The sequence below is a fragment of the Thamnophis elegans genome, chromosome 5 (genome assembly GCF_009769535.1).
Source record: "Thamnophis elegans isolate rThaEle1 chromosome 5, rThaEle1.pri, whole genome shotgun sequence".
Taxonomy (NCBI): Eukaryota; Metazoa; Chordata; class Lepidosauria; order Squamata; family Colubridae; genus Thamnophis; species Thamnophis elegans.
The window spans coordinates 1,145,953-1,162,908 of record NC_045545.1 but is presented as its reverse complement, the minus strand read 5'-3'; the positions used below and the strand labels follow the sequence as shown (position 1 = coordinate 1,162,908).

The window sequence follows — 16,956 nt, the reverse complement described above, 5'->3', positions numbered from 1 at the left end:
ATAGCAACAGAGGTGGGTTGCTTCCAGTTCAGTCCGGATCGGGAGAACCAGTAGTAGCAGAGGCCGAAGGCTCTGCACACCCGCCTGGACTTTTGTGTATGCACAGAAGCGTCACACAGGAACGCGCCCGAACCAGTAGTAAAAAAATTGGAAACCCACCACTGGATAGCAACCTGGTATGCAGAGATCAATACTGTTTGGAAACTTGGTAAGTGCATATGCACAGTACAATTAGAAATGTTCAAGTCATCCCCCATGTATGATTGCCCTGTATAAATTAATTGTTGCATCTGGTTTGGGTTGCTGTGACCGGAGCAGAAACAAGCAATTACTTCGCAGCTGAAAACTGCACTTTAAAAAAAAGTTTAAAATCTCCTTTTTTTTGGACCTCTGACTGCCACAGAATCATGCAGAAGTCCTTGATAGAAGGTTGAACAGCCAATATATTTAGACTTAAGAGTCTGGGAAATTGTGGTGAAGGTGTTTAATTCTTCATCATCAGGGGACTTACAAATTAAATCCATAGTATTACAAACACTATGTTCAACTATTTTTAAAAACACAGCTAATGCTGTTAAGGCCAGAAGGCGCAGGAGTGAAAACAAACATACAAAGAAAAATTCTTATCCATCCAGCACTAAAGAGTACCATGTCCTTTATTATTTTTCCTCCACTGAGTGCCAGTAAATGAGGGACTCCTTTCCATTCATGATTAAGCCCCCACCAAAAATTGTGGTTTATCTACCACATGGTTCTCACACCATATTCCCGGATAATCTTGCTCAACTCCGATGAAGATTGTCTAACCAATCTTCCACTCAGATCCGGAATGAAATCCCAATCTGAACGGATAGTTGGAGCCACCTTTTTTTAAAAAAAAGTAATTATAAATAGCATGCTGAATAAAAGCTCTAATGCACAGAGCTTTGAGATAAAAGGAAAATCCCCATTCTGCCCATTCCTCAGAATGTCCTGCAAATTCCACTGCATATATCTAGCATTGTTTTTCTTACTTATGAAATATGTACCCAACCATAATATACATGCTGAACTCCATATCGACTTGTTAACCTGGTCTCTTCCCTGATTACTGTACATCATAGGGCTCAAATGAACAGACTACATTGTAAAATCTTGTTTAACCACACCTAGAGTCCTGCATCCAGTTTTGGTCACCACACTCTAAAAAAGATGTTGAAACTAGAAAAAGTGCAGAGGAGTAGGGCCTTCTCTGTTGCTGCTCCGGCCCTATGGAATGAGCTGCCCCCCAGAGATCCGGGCCCTACCCACTCTCATGGCCTTCTGAAAAGCTATCAAAACCTGGCTTTTCCGGCAGGCCTGGGGCTGTTGACCTCTTGACTGAGGTCCAGCCCCGCTTAAACTGTGTGCATGATGTGTTTCTTTTAATCTGCTCTCTTCTGTTTGTCTTTTTAACCTTTACAGAAAATTTTATTTCTGTAAGCCACCTGGAGTCCTTCGGGATTGGGCGGCCTATAAATTTAATAAATAGAAATAGAAATAGAGGAGCACAACCATCACTGATTGGTCGATCTCCAGCTATTCCATTATTCTACTTCCACTCACCTGCAAATAGCAATAGCAGTTAGACTTATATCCCGCTTCATAGGGCTTTCAGCCCTCTCTAAGCGGTTTACAGAGTCAGCATATCGCCCCCAACAACAATCCGGGTCCTCATTTTATCCACCTCGGAAGGATGGAAGGCTGAGTCAACCTTGAGCCGGTGAGATTTGAACAGCCGAACTGCAGAACTGCAGTCAGCTGAAGTCGCCTGCAGTGCTGCATTTAACCACTGCGCCACCTCGGCTCAAAGGGGACGGAATGTAGCCTTATTAATGTCAGCATAGAAATAAAAATATACAAACTAATCTGCTTGGGATCCCTTTGTTTCCATGGCCTGGATAAAGAGATGTAGCAACAATTGTAAGATTGTGTACCCCAGCACCCAAGATTACATTAGAAATAAGGCAGGGGGGAATGAATGGTAGGGTAAGTTTCATCAGCTGCTTTGCTGGCAAGTTGGAGTTGTTTGTCAGATTTACATATTTTTAAGTGCCCGTAACCATCTATTTGCTAGCAGACGTGGTTACAACTAACAGCAGAAGGTGCTCTCTAACTGAGAGGTATGGCAAAATGAGGTCCAAATCCTCACACAAGAAGAAAGAAGTGTGCCAAGGAAAAAGACCTCACAGAAGAAAGACATACATTATGCCAGAGATATGTTTCCATAACAACCACAGAACACCGATTGAGGGATTTAAAAAAAAGGAGATCCATGAACACAATGGGCACTGAGTCCAGCTGAATCCTGGAAGGGGCGAATTATACTAGCTCTGATATTTTTTTAAAAAGTATCTGTAATATTTATGGCTTTATTGTGTATAATATATACTTAGTGCTATTTATGCAGAACACATGCCATTTTCTGAGCAGGTACGTACATGTTGCAAGATGACATCAAGAAAGGCCAGTAAACAATAATAATAAAAGTAGATGTTGACAAAATACCAAATAAAGTTATGTACCATCACAAAAATTAGCACCACTTGCAAGTAAATGGAGGCGATGTACTTTCCTTTCATATTTAATTCAATGACAGTGACAGATTTGCATTCAGAGGCAAAGGGGATAAGGTTATATATGCCCCTTTGTTTATTATGAATTTAACATACATACATTGAAAAAGTAAACAGTAGCAGCTGAGAAGGGTAGGTTGATAATTACCTGAACAGTAGGAAACAGAGAATATTAAATATTTTCTTCCCCGAAAGATCTTCTTCTGGAAATACTACATGCATTGGGAGGGGGGGGGGAATCCTCATTAGTGCACCAATAGATGAACAGATTTTATCTATATTTACATTAAAAAGTATTCATTCACTTTACATTATTTATTATATTTTTAATCATTCCCTCCAAAAATTCTCTATTATTGCACCTAGCAATAAAAATGCAAAATCTAGAATAGGTACAATAAAATTTAGAATAAATTGATAAGAAAATATGTGAATACTATCCATCACAAAATATTTATTGTTTAACAATAACAATGGTGATTTTTTTTAAAAAAGTAACTTTGTGACCAATCCTTGCATTTATTACTTTTTTCAGGTCTCCTTTGCTTAACAATCTAGTTGCTGATCCCAATTGTAGTTGCTAAACAAGGAATATCCATATATAAAAATACTTCCTATCACATATCCTTTAATGCAGTTGCATGCCTGCATATTTTCTTGTGAATGACTATTGTTGGCTATGACTGTTGTGGGTCAGATTCCCCAAAAAGTGAACCCCAAGGAAGATACGATAATTAATAAAGATCTATTAAAATGGCTCAGTGGCTAAGTGGCTAAAATCAGAAAGTCAGCAGTTCAGGGGTTCAAATCCCTAGCACCACATAACGGAGTGAGCTCCCAGTACTTGTCCCAGCTTCTGCCAACCTAGCAGCTCAAAAGCACGTAAAAATGCAAGTAGAAAAATAGGGACCATCTTTGATGGGAAAGTAACAGTGTTACGTGCGCCTTCGGCATTTAGTCATGCTGGCCACATGACCACAGAGACCAGGGCAGAGGTGGGTTCCTACCAGTGCGCACCTATTCGGTAGAACCGGTTCGTCAAATCTACCGAACCGGTTAGAAGAGGTTCCACCAGTGGACCCGGAAAGCAGGCCACACCTACAGAAGAGCTTCCAAAATTTTTTGAAACCCACCACTGCCACACAAACACACACACACATACACAGAGAGAGAGAGAGAGAGATAGAGAGACAGACAGACAGACAGACTGACACAGAGAGAGAGAGAGAAAGAGAAAGAAAGGAAGAAATAAATAAAGAAAAAAGAAAGAAAAAGAATGTGAGAGAGAAATTAAAGAAAAAAAGAAAAAAGGGACAGAGAGACAAAAGGAAGGAGAGAGAGGGAGGGAGGGAGAACACATGGCCGGCAAGCCACACCCATCAGGTCACATGGCCAGCAAGCCAGTCCCACAAAGGAAGCTACACCCACAGAGTAGGTGCCAAAAAAATTTGAAACCTACCAGCTCAGTGATTCTTTTAGCTTGTTCTATTGCAATTCTCTCCTAGTTGTGATGATGCTCCTACTCATTAATAAAGGATGATCATCTGATGTATATATTCCACCTCCTGTCTCTATAAATGCTTCCATTCCAAAATCTTGCTTGTTCTTCATTGGCTTTAGGTGAAAGCTGGCTTAAGCAATGGTCATTGCTACAATCCTTCTCAAGTAGCTCTTGCCACAGGAGCAGTGGCTGTAATTTAGTTCAGACCTCCATAAATCACTGAACATGCTGTTGTCCACTGGTTTTTCACTTCTTCAGAGCTGGTTCCTGAAATATTTTTTGATTCCTTATTTTACAACCAGGAAAATAGATCTTCATCTGGGTGACAAAGAGCCTCTCAAAATCTGGCTGCTTCATCTGTTGGTGATCTGGACATTTAATTTGGTAAGAAGATCCTTCCTTCCTTTTTTCCTTCCTTCCCTTCTTCCTTCTATATGATCTGGGGTCATTATACATGATCAATAAATCTCTTTCTAGAGGAATACTTTTATCCTGTCTCTCTGAATCTGTTTTGGTTAGAAACTATCCATCTGTTCAGTTCAAAAGGCAAAGTTATTGGAGCTTTAAGATCTCTCATCAAGACAAGCACCAAAAATGAAGTTCCAGAAGAATAGAAAGCTCTCATGGAGAATAATTGGTTAATGCGTTTAATGTGAGTTGAGGAATGATATGAGAGGCTGCTCCAGGAAAGAAATGGAGTGAGCCAAACTCAGATGAAACTTGCCAAACCAGTTTGATGGCATTAAAAAAAAAATGGTTCATCCCCTGTGGCACATCCATGCAGAGCAATGAGTCTGTTTTATCTCAGATTTGTTCACCCAACACCAGTCCGCCCAGAGTTTGGAAAATTCTGAAACTTATGAAGGTTTTTTTTTTTTTAATGTTCTCTTATGTTCTGAAGCTGTTGATAGAAAAGGTTTAATTATTGTAAATATTGCTGCTGAGAAGGGGAAAAAAAACCTTTCGTTGAATCAGTTTGAGTATAATTACCACTAGCACTTTATGCTCATCAAAGTTGTGCAACAAATCAATAATTTTCATTAATTAAGATTATCATTTATTTTAGAATTTGTTGTAATTATTTTTAATTCATAACTTCTAATCTACCAATCTTTTCTTAATGTAAAACAGGGGAACATTTGCGAGAAACTGGGCCTCTGTGGTCAAATGAAGTTTGTAAGATTTGTATTGAGTTTAACGCCAGCAGGAAAGGATCCAAACATCTACCTTACAGATACAACATTTGAGAATGTACCAGTAACGATTTACCAGCCCAAAAGAACAAATCCTGGCCTACGAAAAGGGCTGGTCTTCCTACATGGAGGATGTTACATGTTTGGAGGCAAAAGTAAGATATTCCGTATAATATTAACTTTTCTTTTTAAAATCTTCATGGGTGAAACATATCTGCGATCAGTCAGTATTGTGGAAAGGGCGAGGGAGGAAGAAGGACAAATGATGGCTTTCCCAGAGTGCCTGGCTATGCACTTAAACCATCACGCTGCCTCCATTTCTGCTGGGTGTCCGAATAAGATGAGTAGAAAAGCTTAACTGAAATTGGAATGTACACACAAAGTCTCAGCTGAGGAACAATTATAGAAACACACAGCCATGCCAATCTAAAGTTAATGCCCAGCAAAAGATCCTTTTCCATCTGTTTCGAAAGTTGTCTTTCACAAGCCAAAATCTCTTCCAGAAGATCTTCATTGCTTGGGATTGCTCAAGATCAGAAGCTGCCTATTAGATTCTTAATCAGTCAGGTACCATCTCAGACAGGTAGATCCTAACCCAGGTAGGACTAGAACTAGCTTCTTTCTTTAGAGCTTAGAAATGCATGTGTCTTGTTGACTCATTGATGCTTCAAACACTATCATAGAAAGGAAGAAAATAATTTCCCTGGCTAATGGCTTCTTCCTAATGCAAAGATTTAATGCACAATTTTGCATAGGTTTGCATCAACCTGCTTCCAAAAGGAACAGTTTTTAGAGTATAATTAAAGTATCCATTTGTATGTGTATTTTTGATATGGCTTGCAATCAAAAATGTATTAAGTAGTTCTTGCATTGCCTTTTTTTAATTTAACACCCAAAATACTCTTGCCCAAGTATCCTTTCAGTGAAGCGCCCTGTTCAAAACAGAAAAGGCAATGCAGAGAAGAAATTGGGACATTAGAAATTGGGACAGCAACATTGCATCAATAAAAGAGATATTATCTAGCTTGGTAATGAAACATTTGCAAGAAAACCACTAAACTCAGAGAACACCAAGTACCTCACAGTATAATCCTGAGATACAAATGCTCTCTTCTATCTATATGATGTTGCTGTTCCAATTTCCAATGGTACCTAATCTGATTGTTGTTGTTAGTTGCGAAGTCATGTCCAACCCATCGCGACTCCATGGACAACATTCCTCCAGGCCTTCCTGCTTTCCACCATCCTCTGGAGTCCATTTAAGCTCACACCTACGGCTTCAGTGACTCCATCCAGCCACCTCATTCTCTGTCGTCCCTTTCTTCTTCAGGATCTGGCTTTCTAAAGAGCAGTCAGGGTTGATCTCCTCTAGGACTGACCAGTTTGATAGTTTTGCAGTCCAAGGGACTCAATGAAGGAGTCTTCTTCTCCAGCACCATAGTTCAAAGGCCTCAATTCTTTGGCCCTCAGCCTTCCTTATGGTCCAACCTTCACAGCCATACATTGTAACTGGGAAATCCACAGCCTTGACTAGACACACTTTTGTTGGCAGGGTGATGTCTCTGCTTTTTAGTATGCTGTCTAGATTTGCCATAACTTTCTTCCCCAGGAGCAAGTGTCTTTTGATTTCATGGCTGCAGTCCCCATCTGTCGTGATCTTGGAGCCCAGGAAAATAAAATCAGTCACTACTTCCATTTCTTCCCCATCTACTTTCCAGGAATTGAGAGGGCCGGTTGCCATGATCTCAGTTTTCTTAATATTGAGCTTCAAGCCAACTTTTGGCCTCTCCTCCTTCACCCACATCAAGAGGCTCTTTGATGAGTGGAATCATCTGCATATCTGAGGTTGTTCATATCTGCCCCGTCAATCTTAATTCCAACTTTTGATTCATTTAGCCCTGCCTAGTTTGGTAATGATGCCAAATCTGGCCCTCGGTTCTACCGTGGCTTATCTTTTTCAATAAGCAACCAAGTTGAAAAGCAATCCATGAAAAAGGGGAATCTCGAGAAATCCATTACATTTACTTCTATGGCACAAGGAAAGAACTTGATTGGGTTAGAAATAGTCATCTGTCCAGTTACATCACAAGAATTAACGCAACCAATAATATGTCAGTACAGCCATAGGAAAGAGCATTGTATTCTGAGTACAAGCAAAAGAAACATTTGCAAAGAAAAAAACATCAAAATGGATACAAGTAAGATATATTCTCAGTTATTCCCAAGGTTGAGGTTGACTATTTTTAAACCCTTTCATGCAATGTGGGCTATATGAAGGCCTTTCTTCAGTATCTTCTGAACTAGATCCCCAAAATAAGAAAAGGTCATGCATAAAAAAACCCTCGTGCTGCATAATCAAGGCTGCCTGAATTCATAATAGTGGGCATTATTGCTCATTAATTTCAAACTGATTGTCCACCAAACTTTACCCACCATTAGGCTTTAAAAAGAAGAAAAAGGGAGAAAAGAACAGAGTAAAATGTTTGCTTTATGAAAACAAAACAATATCTAATTTCAACATTTTATTCATACAAAGATGTAAGGAAAAATGAAAATAAAGCTAAAATAGGGGAGAAAGGTGGAAATAGAGAAAAATGTAGGATAGAGGGCAGGAAAGTGGGGGAAAGCATTGACTCATTTTAGTGCAGTAGAATAATGAAATAACATGAAATCTCAACCTTTTACTTCTATATAATAATATATATACTAGCTAGCAACTTCTATAACATCAAACCTATTAATCAACAAAACCCAAAATCAAAATATCATTTTGCCACCTCAAGCACAAAGTCCAAAAGCAGTTTCCATGTAGAAACAAAATTAATTGTGTTCTTTTCTTTAATCAAAGCTGTCCATTTAGCCACCTCTTCTAACTCTAACTTTTGCAGCCATTTCTCCATTGTGGAAATCACAGCTTCCTTCCATTTTTGTCCATAAAGTAATCTTGCTGCCATCGACATATACAACATCAAAGTTCAAAAAAAAAAAATTAAAGTTCTAAAAGAAAAGTCTCTGGTTTTATCTTTATATTCATTTTAAGAATCTTCTATATTATGATGTGAATCTTACTGCAATATTTATTTGCTTTATCATGACCATAAATGATAGAAAGTTCCTTCTTTACATTTACATTTCCAACACGCTTTTGAAATTCCTTTATATATACTTGACAACTTATCTGCTGTTAGATACCAATGACACTCCATCTTATAAAAATTTTCTTTTGCATTATATTTCAATGTAAATTTTAGTCTTTTGTCCACATATTCTCCCGTAGTTCAAGCACTATACTATATACAAAATTCTTTGCCCACTGAATCATACAATGCTTTACATCCTCCTTCTCCAAATTCAAATTCAATAACAATTTATAAACTTTAGCAATAGGATGTTCATCAATGCCACACAGTATGATATCCAATTCATTTTTCGCAAAATCAAACTCTTTTTATCTAGTTTAGATAATAAGCAGTGGCGCAGTGGTTAGAGTGCAGTATTGCAGGCTATTTCTGCTGATCACCGGCTGCCAGCAATTTGGCAGGCTCAAAGTGGACTCAGCCTTCCATCCTTCCAAAGTGGGTAAAATGAAAGCTTAGATTATTGAGGGCAATAGGCTGACTCTGTAAACCACTTAGAGAGGGCTGTGAAGTGGTATGTAAGTCTCAGAGCTATTGCTATTAAATCTTTCTTGCAATTGCAAATATGTAAACCAATGGCAAATACCTCCTTCTGATTCTAACTCCTCTTTAGACCTGAGGATAGGGTCACTGTGATTGAAAGGAATTCTTTGGCTATAAGTCAAAACAATATCAATAACATGTTTGCAATGTGGAAGTGCCTGAACATTAATACTTATTTTTTTCCCCATAGATATTTATAATGGACTATGCTGCTATCTTTCTCGAGAAAGTGATTCAGTGGTAGTATTTGTAGAGTAAGTGATTTCATTTGTATACTTTGCCCACTTTATTTTTATGTATCTTTCAATATTTTTGCATGCTATTTTGTATTTACAGTTGTTAGGCTTGGCCACTGCTTGATGGGGCGAAAGGGGTAAAAATGATAAAGATAATAATTAATAAGTTTGGCTGCAATTCTGTCTCCCTGAAAGATTTTCCCAGGCACCCAGAAAATATATTTGCAGCCTCAAAGAGACATTCAGTCTCTCTCCCCACAGCTATCACACAACCATTAGTGACATTTTGCTCCCATCAAAGGTGTTTCAAAATCAGGAAAAGCAAAGTAATAAAATTGGAGCATATCAAAGGAACATTTGGATTGGCACAGGACACAGTTTTGTTATTCTCCAAAAATTCCCAGGGAAGACTTTCTGTCCTGGAGGCATCATTCCTTTCTTTCCCACTCCTCCAATCATAAAAGTAAAGAGGAAGAGGAGAGGGAAATGGCTAATTTCTCCTCTTTCCCGAGTCAGAAAAAGGAGGATCAGTTCCCTTCTTTGGACTTTCTCCGTCAAAAGAAAAGCAAAGTAAATTATGCAAAAGTACTTTAAGGATCTGCAGAGAAAATACTGCACATTGTGCAACTTTGCCAAAAACTGCCCTGTGATTTCATCCCTTTTGTCTTGTGTAAATCAGGTTCACAAATCCAAATTTATTTTATCTCAGAACTCCCAGATCTGTTTTGAAAGAACGGCCTAAATTAGTTTAGGAAATCGGGAATTTCCTTTCTTCTGCCTCCTGGTGGCAGAGATACATAACCCTTGAGAAGAAATTAAGGATGTATAGGGAGTCTCAACTTACGACCACAATTAAGCCCAACGTTCCTGTTGCTAAGTGAAACATTTGTTAAGTGAGTTTTGCAACATTTGGTGACTTCTCTTGCCTTTTGGCAAGTTAGTGACACGGCTGTTAAGGGAATCTGGTTTACCCATTGACTTTGCTTGCTAGAAGGTTGCAAAGGGGAATCACGTGACCTTAAGACACTGCGACCCCCATAAATAGGAGTCAGTTGGATTTTGATCACGTGACCATGGGGAGACTGCAGTGGTAGTCAGTGTGAAAATGCGCTCTACGTGGGGCTGCCCCTGAAGAGTGTCCGAAGACTACAGCTAGTCCAGAATGCAACCGCGCGAGCGATAATGGGTGTGCCTAGATACACCCATGTTACACCCATCCTCTGCGAGCTGCACTGGCTCCCTATTGGTCTCTGGACTCACTTCAAGGTGCTAGTCGTTACTTTTAAAGCCCTTCATGGTTTAGGACCTGGCTACCTGGCTACCTCCTGCCACTTACCTCCCAACGACCAACAAGATCGCACAGATTTGGCCTCCTCCGGGTGCCGTCGGCCGGACAATGCCAGCTGGTGGCCCCCCGAGGGAGGGCCTTGTCTGTAGCTGCACTGGCCCTGTGGAACGATCTACTCGTAGAGATCCGGACCCTTCCCACTCTCCCGGCCTTCCGTAAAGCCACTAAGACCTGGCTGTTCTGGCAGGCCTGGGGCTGTTGATTAATATCCAGCCCCACTTAGACTGAATGGATGTTGTATTAATTTTAACAATTGTATCTCTTCTTAATTTTTTAATGCCTTTATCTTGCTTGTGAACTGCGCAGAGTCCCAATGGGAGTGGGCGGCATACAAATTTTATTAAACTAAACTAAACTAAAAGCAGTCATAAGTTACTTTTTTCAGGGCCATGGTAACTTTGAACCGTCAATAAATGAACTGTTGTAAATCAAGGACTACCTGTATTTAGCAACAGAAACTGATTTCAAACAACTGTAAACACTCTGTCATCGCGACAGTCTTTTCTCTTTGGTTTTCCTGCTCATTTTGACCTGATAATATCATAATGCATTCAGGGAGTCCTCACTGACAGACAGAGGTGGGTTGATGCTGGTTCGGACCATAATGGGCAAACTGGTAGTGGTGGCAGTGGGAGGCTCTGCCCACATGCGCAGAAGCATTTTGCGTGAGCAAACTGGTAGTGAAAATAATAGAAACCCACCGTTGCTTACAGAGCATTTGTTTCGCAAGCATTCAAAGTTATGACAAGGCTCCAAATTTCTCCAAACATTCAGGCAGTTACGTGATCCCCATTTGCTACTTTCACAGCCAGCTTATGACAAACAAAAGCAGTGAAGAAGCTCGCTCGACCGTGTGTGATTTACTTAGCAGCCTTGGCCTGGGTCCAGATCTCATAACCCTGGGATTGGCCCATACCACTCATGCCAGCAGAGGCGTCGTTCTGTGGGTCTCGTCAGCCCAATTGTTCTGGCTGACGGGGCCCAGGAGGAGAGCTTTCTCTGCTGTTGCTTCTGCCCTCTGGAACATCTTGGCCCCTGAGGTGAGGTGGGCCCCGATCCACCTATTTTTTGTGTAAGGGCCTAAAGACGTGGCCGTGCCAGTCGGCTTGGGGCCCCAGTGGGAGAAGAGTGCAATGGAGGTGGTTGATTGGGAATAACAGTCCCCACCTGGGCCCACAGTCCCCTGTGCCCTCCCTCTGTGTCTTTGGTTTTCATGTTCGTTTTTATTATTATTATTATTATTTTTAATCAATTTCATATATGCGTTCACAATTATATGATCTCATAACTGTTATTAATAATATGTATTTATAACAATTTTTCCCTACTGTTGACAATATACTTGAAGATTGCTTTCTTAACATCCCATAGATCCATCTTATCTTACAACGGTCCTACTTCTTCTTCTCTCCCTCCCTCTTTCTTTCCCTCGTTTCTTCTCTCCTACTCCCCTTCCTTCTCTCCCTCCTTCCCCTTCCCGCCTTCTCTCCTTCCCTCCTTCCTTCCCTCCTTTCTTTTCTCCTTCTCTCCTTCCTTTCCCCCTTCCTTTCCTCCTTCCTTCCCCCCTTCCTTCTCTTCTACATTCCCTCCTTCCTTCCCTCCTTTCTTCTCTCCTTCTCTCCTTCCTTCCCTCCTTCCTTCCCTCCTTTCTTCTCTAATGTTCGTTTTTAATGTTTTAATGTTTTAGCTTTTATGTCACTATAAACTGCCCAGAGTTACACGATGATAAGATGGGAAACCAATAAACTTTATAAACAGATAAATAAACAAACCACAGCAGATCCCACTGTGGTAGGAGTTGGCACAGCTACGTGATGTTTCATTTTGAAATGAAATTGCCATAATAAGGAGTGAGGACTTATTGTAGTCAATAAGGAGACTAATACTTCCTCCTTGTTTTCTGTGTGTGGCTCTGTAGCCCTTCTGGTCCTTCTTTTGTTCTGGAACAAAGAAGTGGAAGAGCAACTATGCACTGGGAGAAGTAGCAGAGAAATACATCCAAAGAGAAGGGGATTGCTGTTCCTATCATAAAAGCATAAAAGTGCAAGATATTCAACAGCCAACTCCTTGTGAGAATAGTAAAAATATACTAAAGTTAAATAGTTGATACAGTGCATCCTTTTATTGGAACCCAGCAATGTGTTGTCTTCAGGGACTCTCTCAGAAAAGCTAATTCCTTCCGAGAAAATTTCAACGAAGTCTTATTGTTCTTGCAGTTATCGTTTAGGTCCTGAGCACCAATATCCTGCCCAGTTAACAGATGCCATAGCTACAACCCTGCATTTTATGAAACACGCCAAAGACTATGGAGTCAATCCAAATCACATTCTTCTTGCTGGAGATAGCAGTGGTGGAGCCCTGGTTGCTGCCCTTTGTCAAGAATTTGTAAAAATGGGGAACCAGCCAAAGATCCGAGCACAGATCTTGATATATCCTTTCCTGCAGAGAATAGACTACATGCTACCATCCCATTTTCAAAACCAACATGGTCCTCTTCTTACCAGAAAGCGGTATTTAAGCATTCCTTTAAAATTTCTTAACCAGAAAGGTGTAGACAAAGAAAAACTGGGAAGGAATGGCCATGTTCCTGAGGACCTGAGGCAGAAATTCAAGAAATTGATTAGTGCAGATCTTCTCCCCAGCGAGTTTAAAGCCCGAGGTTATAATCCCCCAATCCCATGCCCATTTTCAAAAGAACTGTATGAAGCAACTAATATGAAAGAACTGACAATGCGGTCACTAATTATCAGAGAGGATGACATTATAAAGCAATTTCCTGAGACATACCTTTTGACCTGTGAATATGACCTACTTCGGGACGAAGGATTTCTCTACAAAAAGCGACTAGAGGACAATGGGGTCCCTGTGACTTGGAATCATCTACAAGAGGGATTCCATGGATTTATAACATTTATCAACAGTAGAGTTTTTGAATTTACATTTACAAAACCAGCAGTTGAAAACATGGTTTCCTTTATTAAGGGGCTCTGAAAATGGGGGCAGGAAAGTCTCGCGAAGTCACCCATTTGTACTTACATAAGGAATAATTAAAACATATTCCTTAAATCTTTCATTTCTATGACAACTTCACGATTCGCTGTAAAATCCTTTATAAAATACATTTCCTGTGCATTGAATCCAAAGAAGTGTCATTGCCTTATTTCAGTGGTTCCCAAACTTGGCAACTTTAAGACTTGTGGACTTCAACTCCCAGAGCTCTGCTGGCTGGAGAATTCTGGGAGTTGAAGTCCACAAGTCTTAAAGTTGCCAAGTTTGGGAACCACTGCCTTATTTCCTACAGCAAGAATTGGCCTGGTTATTTTGGTTTGGAGTGGTTTGGTATTTCTCTCTCCCTTCATAGATTATTTATCATGCTGAGGGAAATGTTGATCCAATACTACACCACTGACAGCAGCAAGGATGTCAGTCATTGTCTTCAAATTGCTATTGTTATTTCGAGGTGTCTTCTGTTGCTCGAGTATACTCAAAATAGCCTACAGAAATAAATAAAATAAATAAAAAGAAGAAGCAGCTGAAACACGTAGCATCTCCAGAACCTGCATTTAAACTACTTGACCATTGCAAATTTGTCCACAGCAGGTCATTAAATGTTAACAATACAATCCTATAAATATATACGCTGATGAAAATACTAACAGGGTTCAATGGGATTTATCTCCTAGTAAATGTGTTCAGCATCACAGTCTTCAGATGTGTCTATGTTGATAAGACATTAAAACTCAGCTGAATGCAGGATTTCCATCAGAAAAGTATTTCCAATTGTGAGTATAGATAACAGCAACAGATAATAATTCTGTTAACCCAACAGAAGCTCACTATGAAAGCACCTCTCCAACTTCATCATGACAAGTACAACTTCCATAACTTATCACCTTCTCTGATAATACTGCAAAAGATTTCTTCTTTCCATATCTCGCATAAACAAATTCTTAAAGCCTCATCATTGAGCCTCATTTTGCTAGTCAGCAAAAGTCCATAAAAGATACCAGAAATAATAACATATGTTGTATATCAATCCAATAAACCCACTCTATACTCCTTTACTTCTAACATTACTTTCTCTTCAAATAGAATATCTCTCCTTCCCATATCTCAACTCTTGTTTAAACTCTTGTTTAAAGCCTCATCATTCAGATCTTAGTGACAAAAAAATCCAATGTTGCCCGAAAGAAGCAACAGATTTTAACCTTGATCAAACAAGGCAACTTCATTTCTTTACATATCACTTTTCTTTTTGCTTTATTATTTATGTTTTTCCTTTTGTCCTCTGCACTTCTTCTTCCCCTTTTTAGCTTATATTAATCTTTTACATTTGTATCTTTCAACTTTAATAAAAGATATTATAACACGAAAGGAAAGGAAAGGGGAAAGAAGGATAAAGGAGGCGGGAGCGAAGGAGAGGAGAAAAAAAGAAAAGGAAAGGAAAAAAGAAGAACCTTTTGTGAAGGCTTGTGCTGACCACATTGCCTGCTGCATTTTACTGCCTTTTTACACAAACTCGGGTACTTTGATTGACTCCCTGATTGCCTCCTTCCACAGCCATTTGAGCCGAGGTGGCGCAGTGGGTAGGGTGCAGTACTGCAGGCCACTTCAGCTGACTGCTAGTTCTGCAGCTCGGCTGTTCAAATCTCACCGGCTCAGGGTTGACTCAGCCTTCCATCCTTCCGAGGTGGGTAAAATGAGGACCCGGATTGTTGGGGGCGATATGCTGACTCTGTAAACCGCTTAGAGAGGGCTGAAAGGCCTATGAAGCGGTATAGAAGTCTAACTGCTACTGCTATTGCTATTTTATCTGCGGCTGCTGAACTGGATACCTCATTCACAAATAACTTCCCTGGCTTTATTATTGGTGGTTTTTTTTTGTTACAGATACATTGCTGTTTATAAACATAAAGCAACAAAATTTATTTATTGATCAAATGTATACACTTGATTCATCTAAGTGACTTGAGAGGTTTGCAAGTAAAAAACCACAAAGTTACTTACAAAGATAATCAAAGTTTAAAAGGCAGAGAGTGTCCTCCAGCCACCAACCACCTGCAGGGTTGTGCCCGACTACTGGATCTCCATGCTAGTTGACAGAGCAGATCTTAAAGCTTTTCTGGAAGGCAAGGAGAGTGGGGGGGTCACTCTCACATCTGGGGGCAAGATGTTGATAGGGCAGGGAAAGCAACAGAGGAGGTTTTTCTTCTAGACCCTGCCTGACTGAATACGTTGGCCAACAAGGTCCATAACTTGTACTTCTTCCTGCCTGATTGAATGAGATGAGCCTATACAATGGGAATGGGGCAATTCCTCACTTAACCCCAGACTTTGCCATCAAGGGCTTTAAAGGTCCTTGAACCAACATCTTGAATTGGACCCAGAGACAAAGGGCCACCCAATATAATTCACCCAGCAGAGGTGCTACATCAACTGCCCCAATGGTGCCCAAGATTGCTTGGGATGCCACATTCTCATATGCTGTGGTTCTGGGTATTTTCCAAAGGTTAGGTAGTGTGCATTGCAATAGTCCATACAAGAGTTGGCCAAGGTACGAGCAATTGCTGGAAGGGCTTTCCAGTCCAGGAAAGGGTGCAGTTGGTGCACAACACAAAGTAGACCTGTCACCTGTTTCTTGAGCAGGAGTCCTGAGTCCACGAGAAAGAGCAACGCAACGCCAAGCAAGACCAAAGATGGTAAGCCCCCAGATACAAAAAAGCCACCATCCACAGTCACTCTATCTCACCACTGGGAAAAAACGCCCACAGCATCACTTCATTCACCCAGTATGGAGGTGTATGGTTGGGTATCAATAACAATAACAATAGCAGTAGACTTATATACCGCTTCATAGGCCTACTATCACGTGCCTACTGTTGATACCTCATCCTTATTCAACAAGTTCATGTAGATCTTTTAAAAAGTTAGAGGGAACACAGAGCCCTGCCAGACCCCACAAATCAGGGGGCACGGATTGATTTTGTTGCTCCCTATCAAAGCCTATTGGCACCAATCTTGGAAGAAGGAGGCGAATCAGCACAAACCATTTCTCCTCGCCCGCAACTCTCAGAGCTCACCAAGAAGGATACCATGATTTATGGTATCAAAGGCTGATGAGAGATCAAGAAGAGTCAAGATGGATAAATCACCCTCATCTCGCTCATTCAAAAGTGCAATAGAAATGGTATTTTTGTCCCATATCAAGACCTGAAACCTGACTAAAAGGGGTTGAGATAACCTGTTACATCCACAATCCTTTGCAGTGGCTGTGGCAGTGCCATCACTTTCTCAACATAAAAAGGGGAGTAGCCAAAAGCTACCCAGAATAGTGGGCTCCAGCAAAGATGAACCTGTTTCATATTAAATGGTGCTTGGGAGACCCCTTCCCTCAAGAATAAATT

At 40.4% G+C, this 16,956-nt stretch overlaps 1 protein-coding gene across 1 annotated transcript; it reads left to right on the top strand.

Annotated features, from left to right (window-relative positions):
- Positions 1-7,476: 7,476 nt before the first annotated feature.
- LOC116508889 (arylacetamide deacetylase-like 4) lies at positions 7,477-13,543 on the top strand. Its single transcript, XM_032217689.1, has 3 exons — positions 7,477-7,486; positions 9,159-9,222; positions 12,769-13,543. The coding sequence occupies exons 1-3, from the start codon at positions 7,477-7,479 to the stop codon at positions 13,541-13,543; spliced, it is 849 nt and encodes a 282-aa protein (XP_032073580.1).
- Positions 13,544-16,956: the final 3,413 nt, after the last annotated feature.

Bases quoted from the DNA above. Each gene is read 5' to 3' on its own strand.
- LOC116508889 (XM_032217689.1), top strand. The intron at 9,223-12,768 runs GTAAGTGATTTC...TTGTTCTTGCAG, and splicing joins TCAGTGGTAGTATTTGTAGA to TTATCGTTTAGGTCCTGAGC.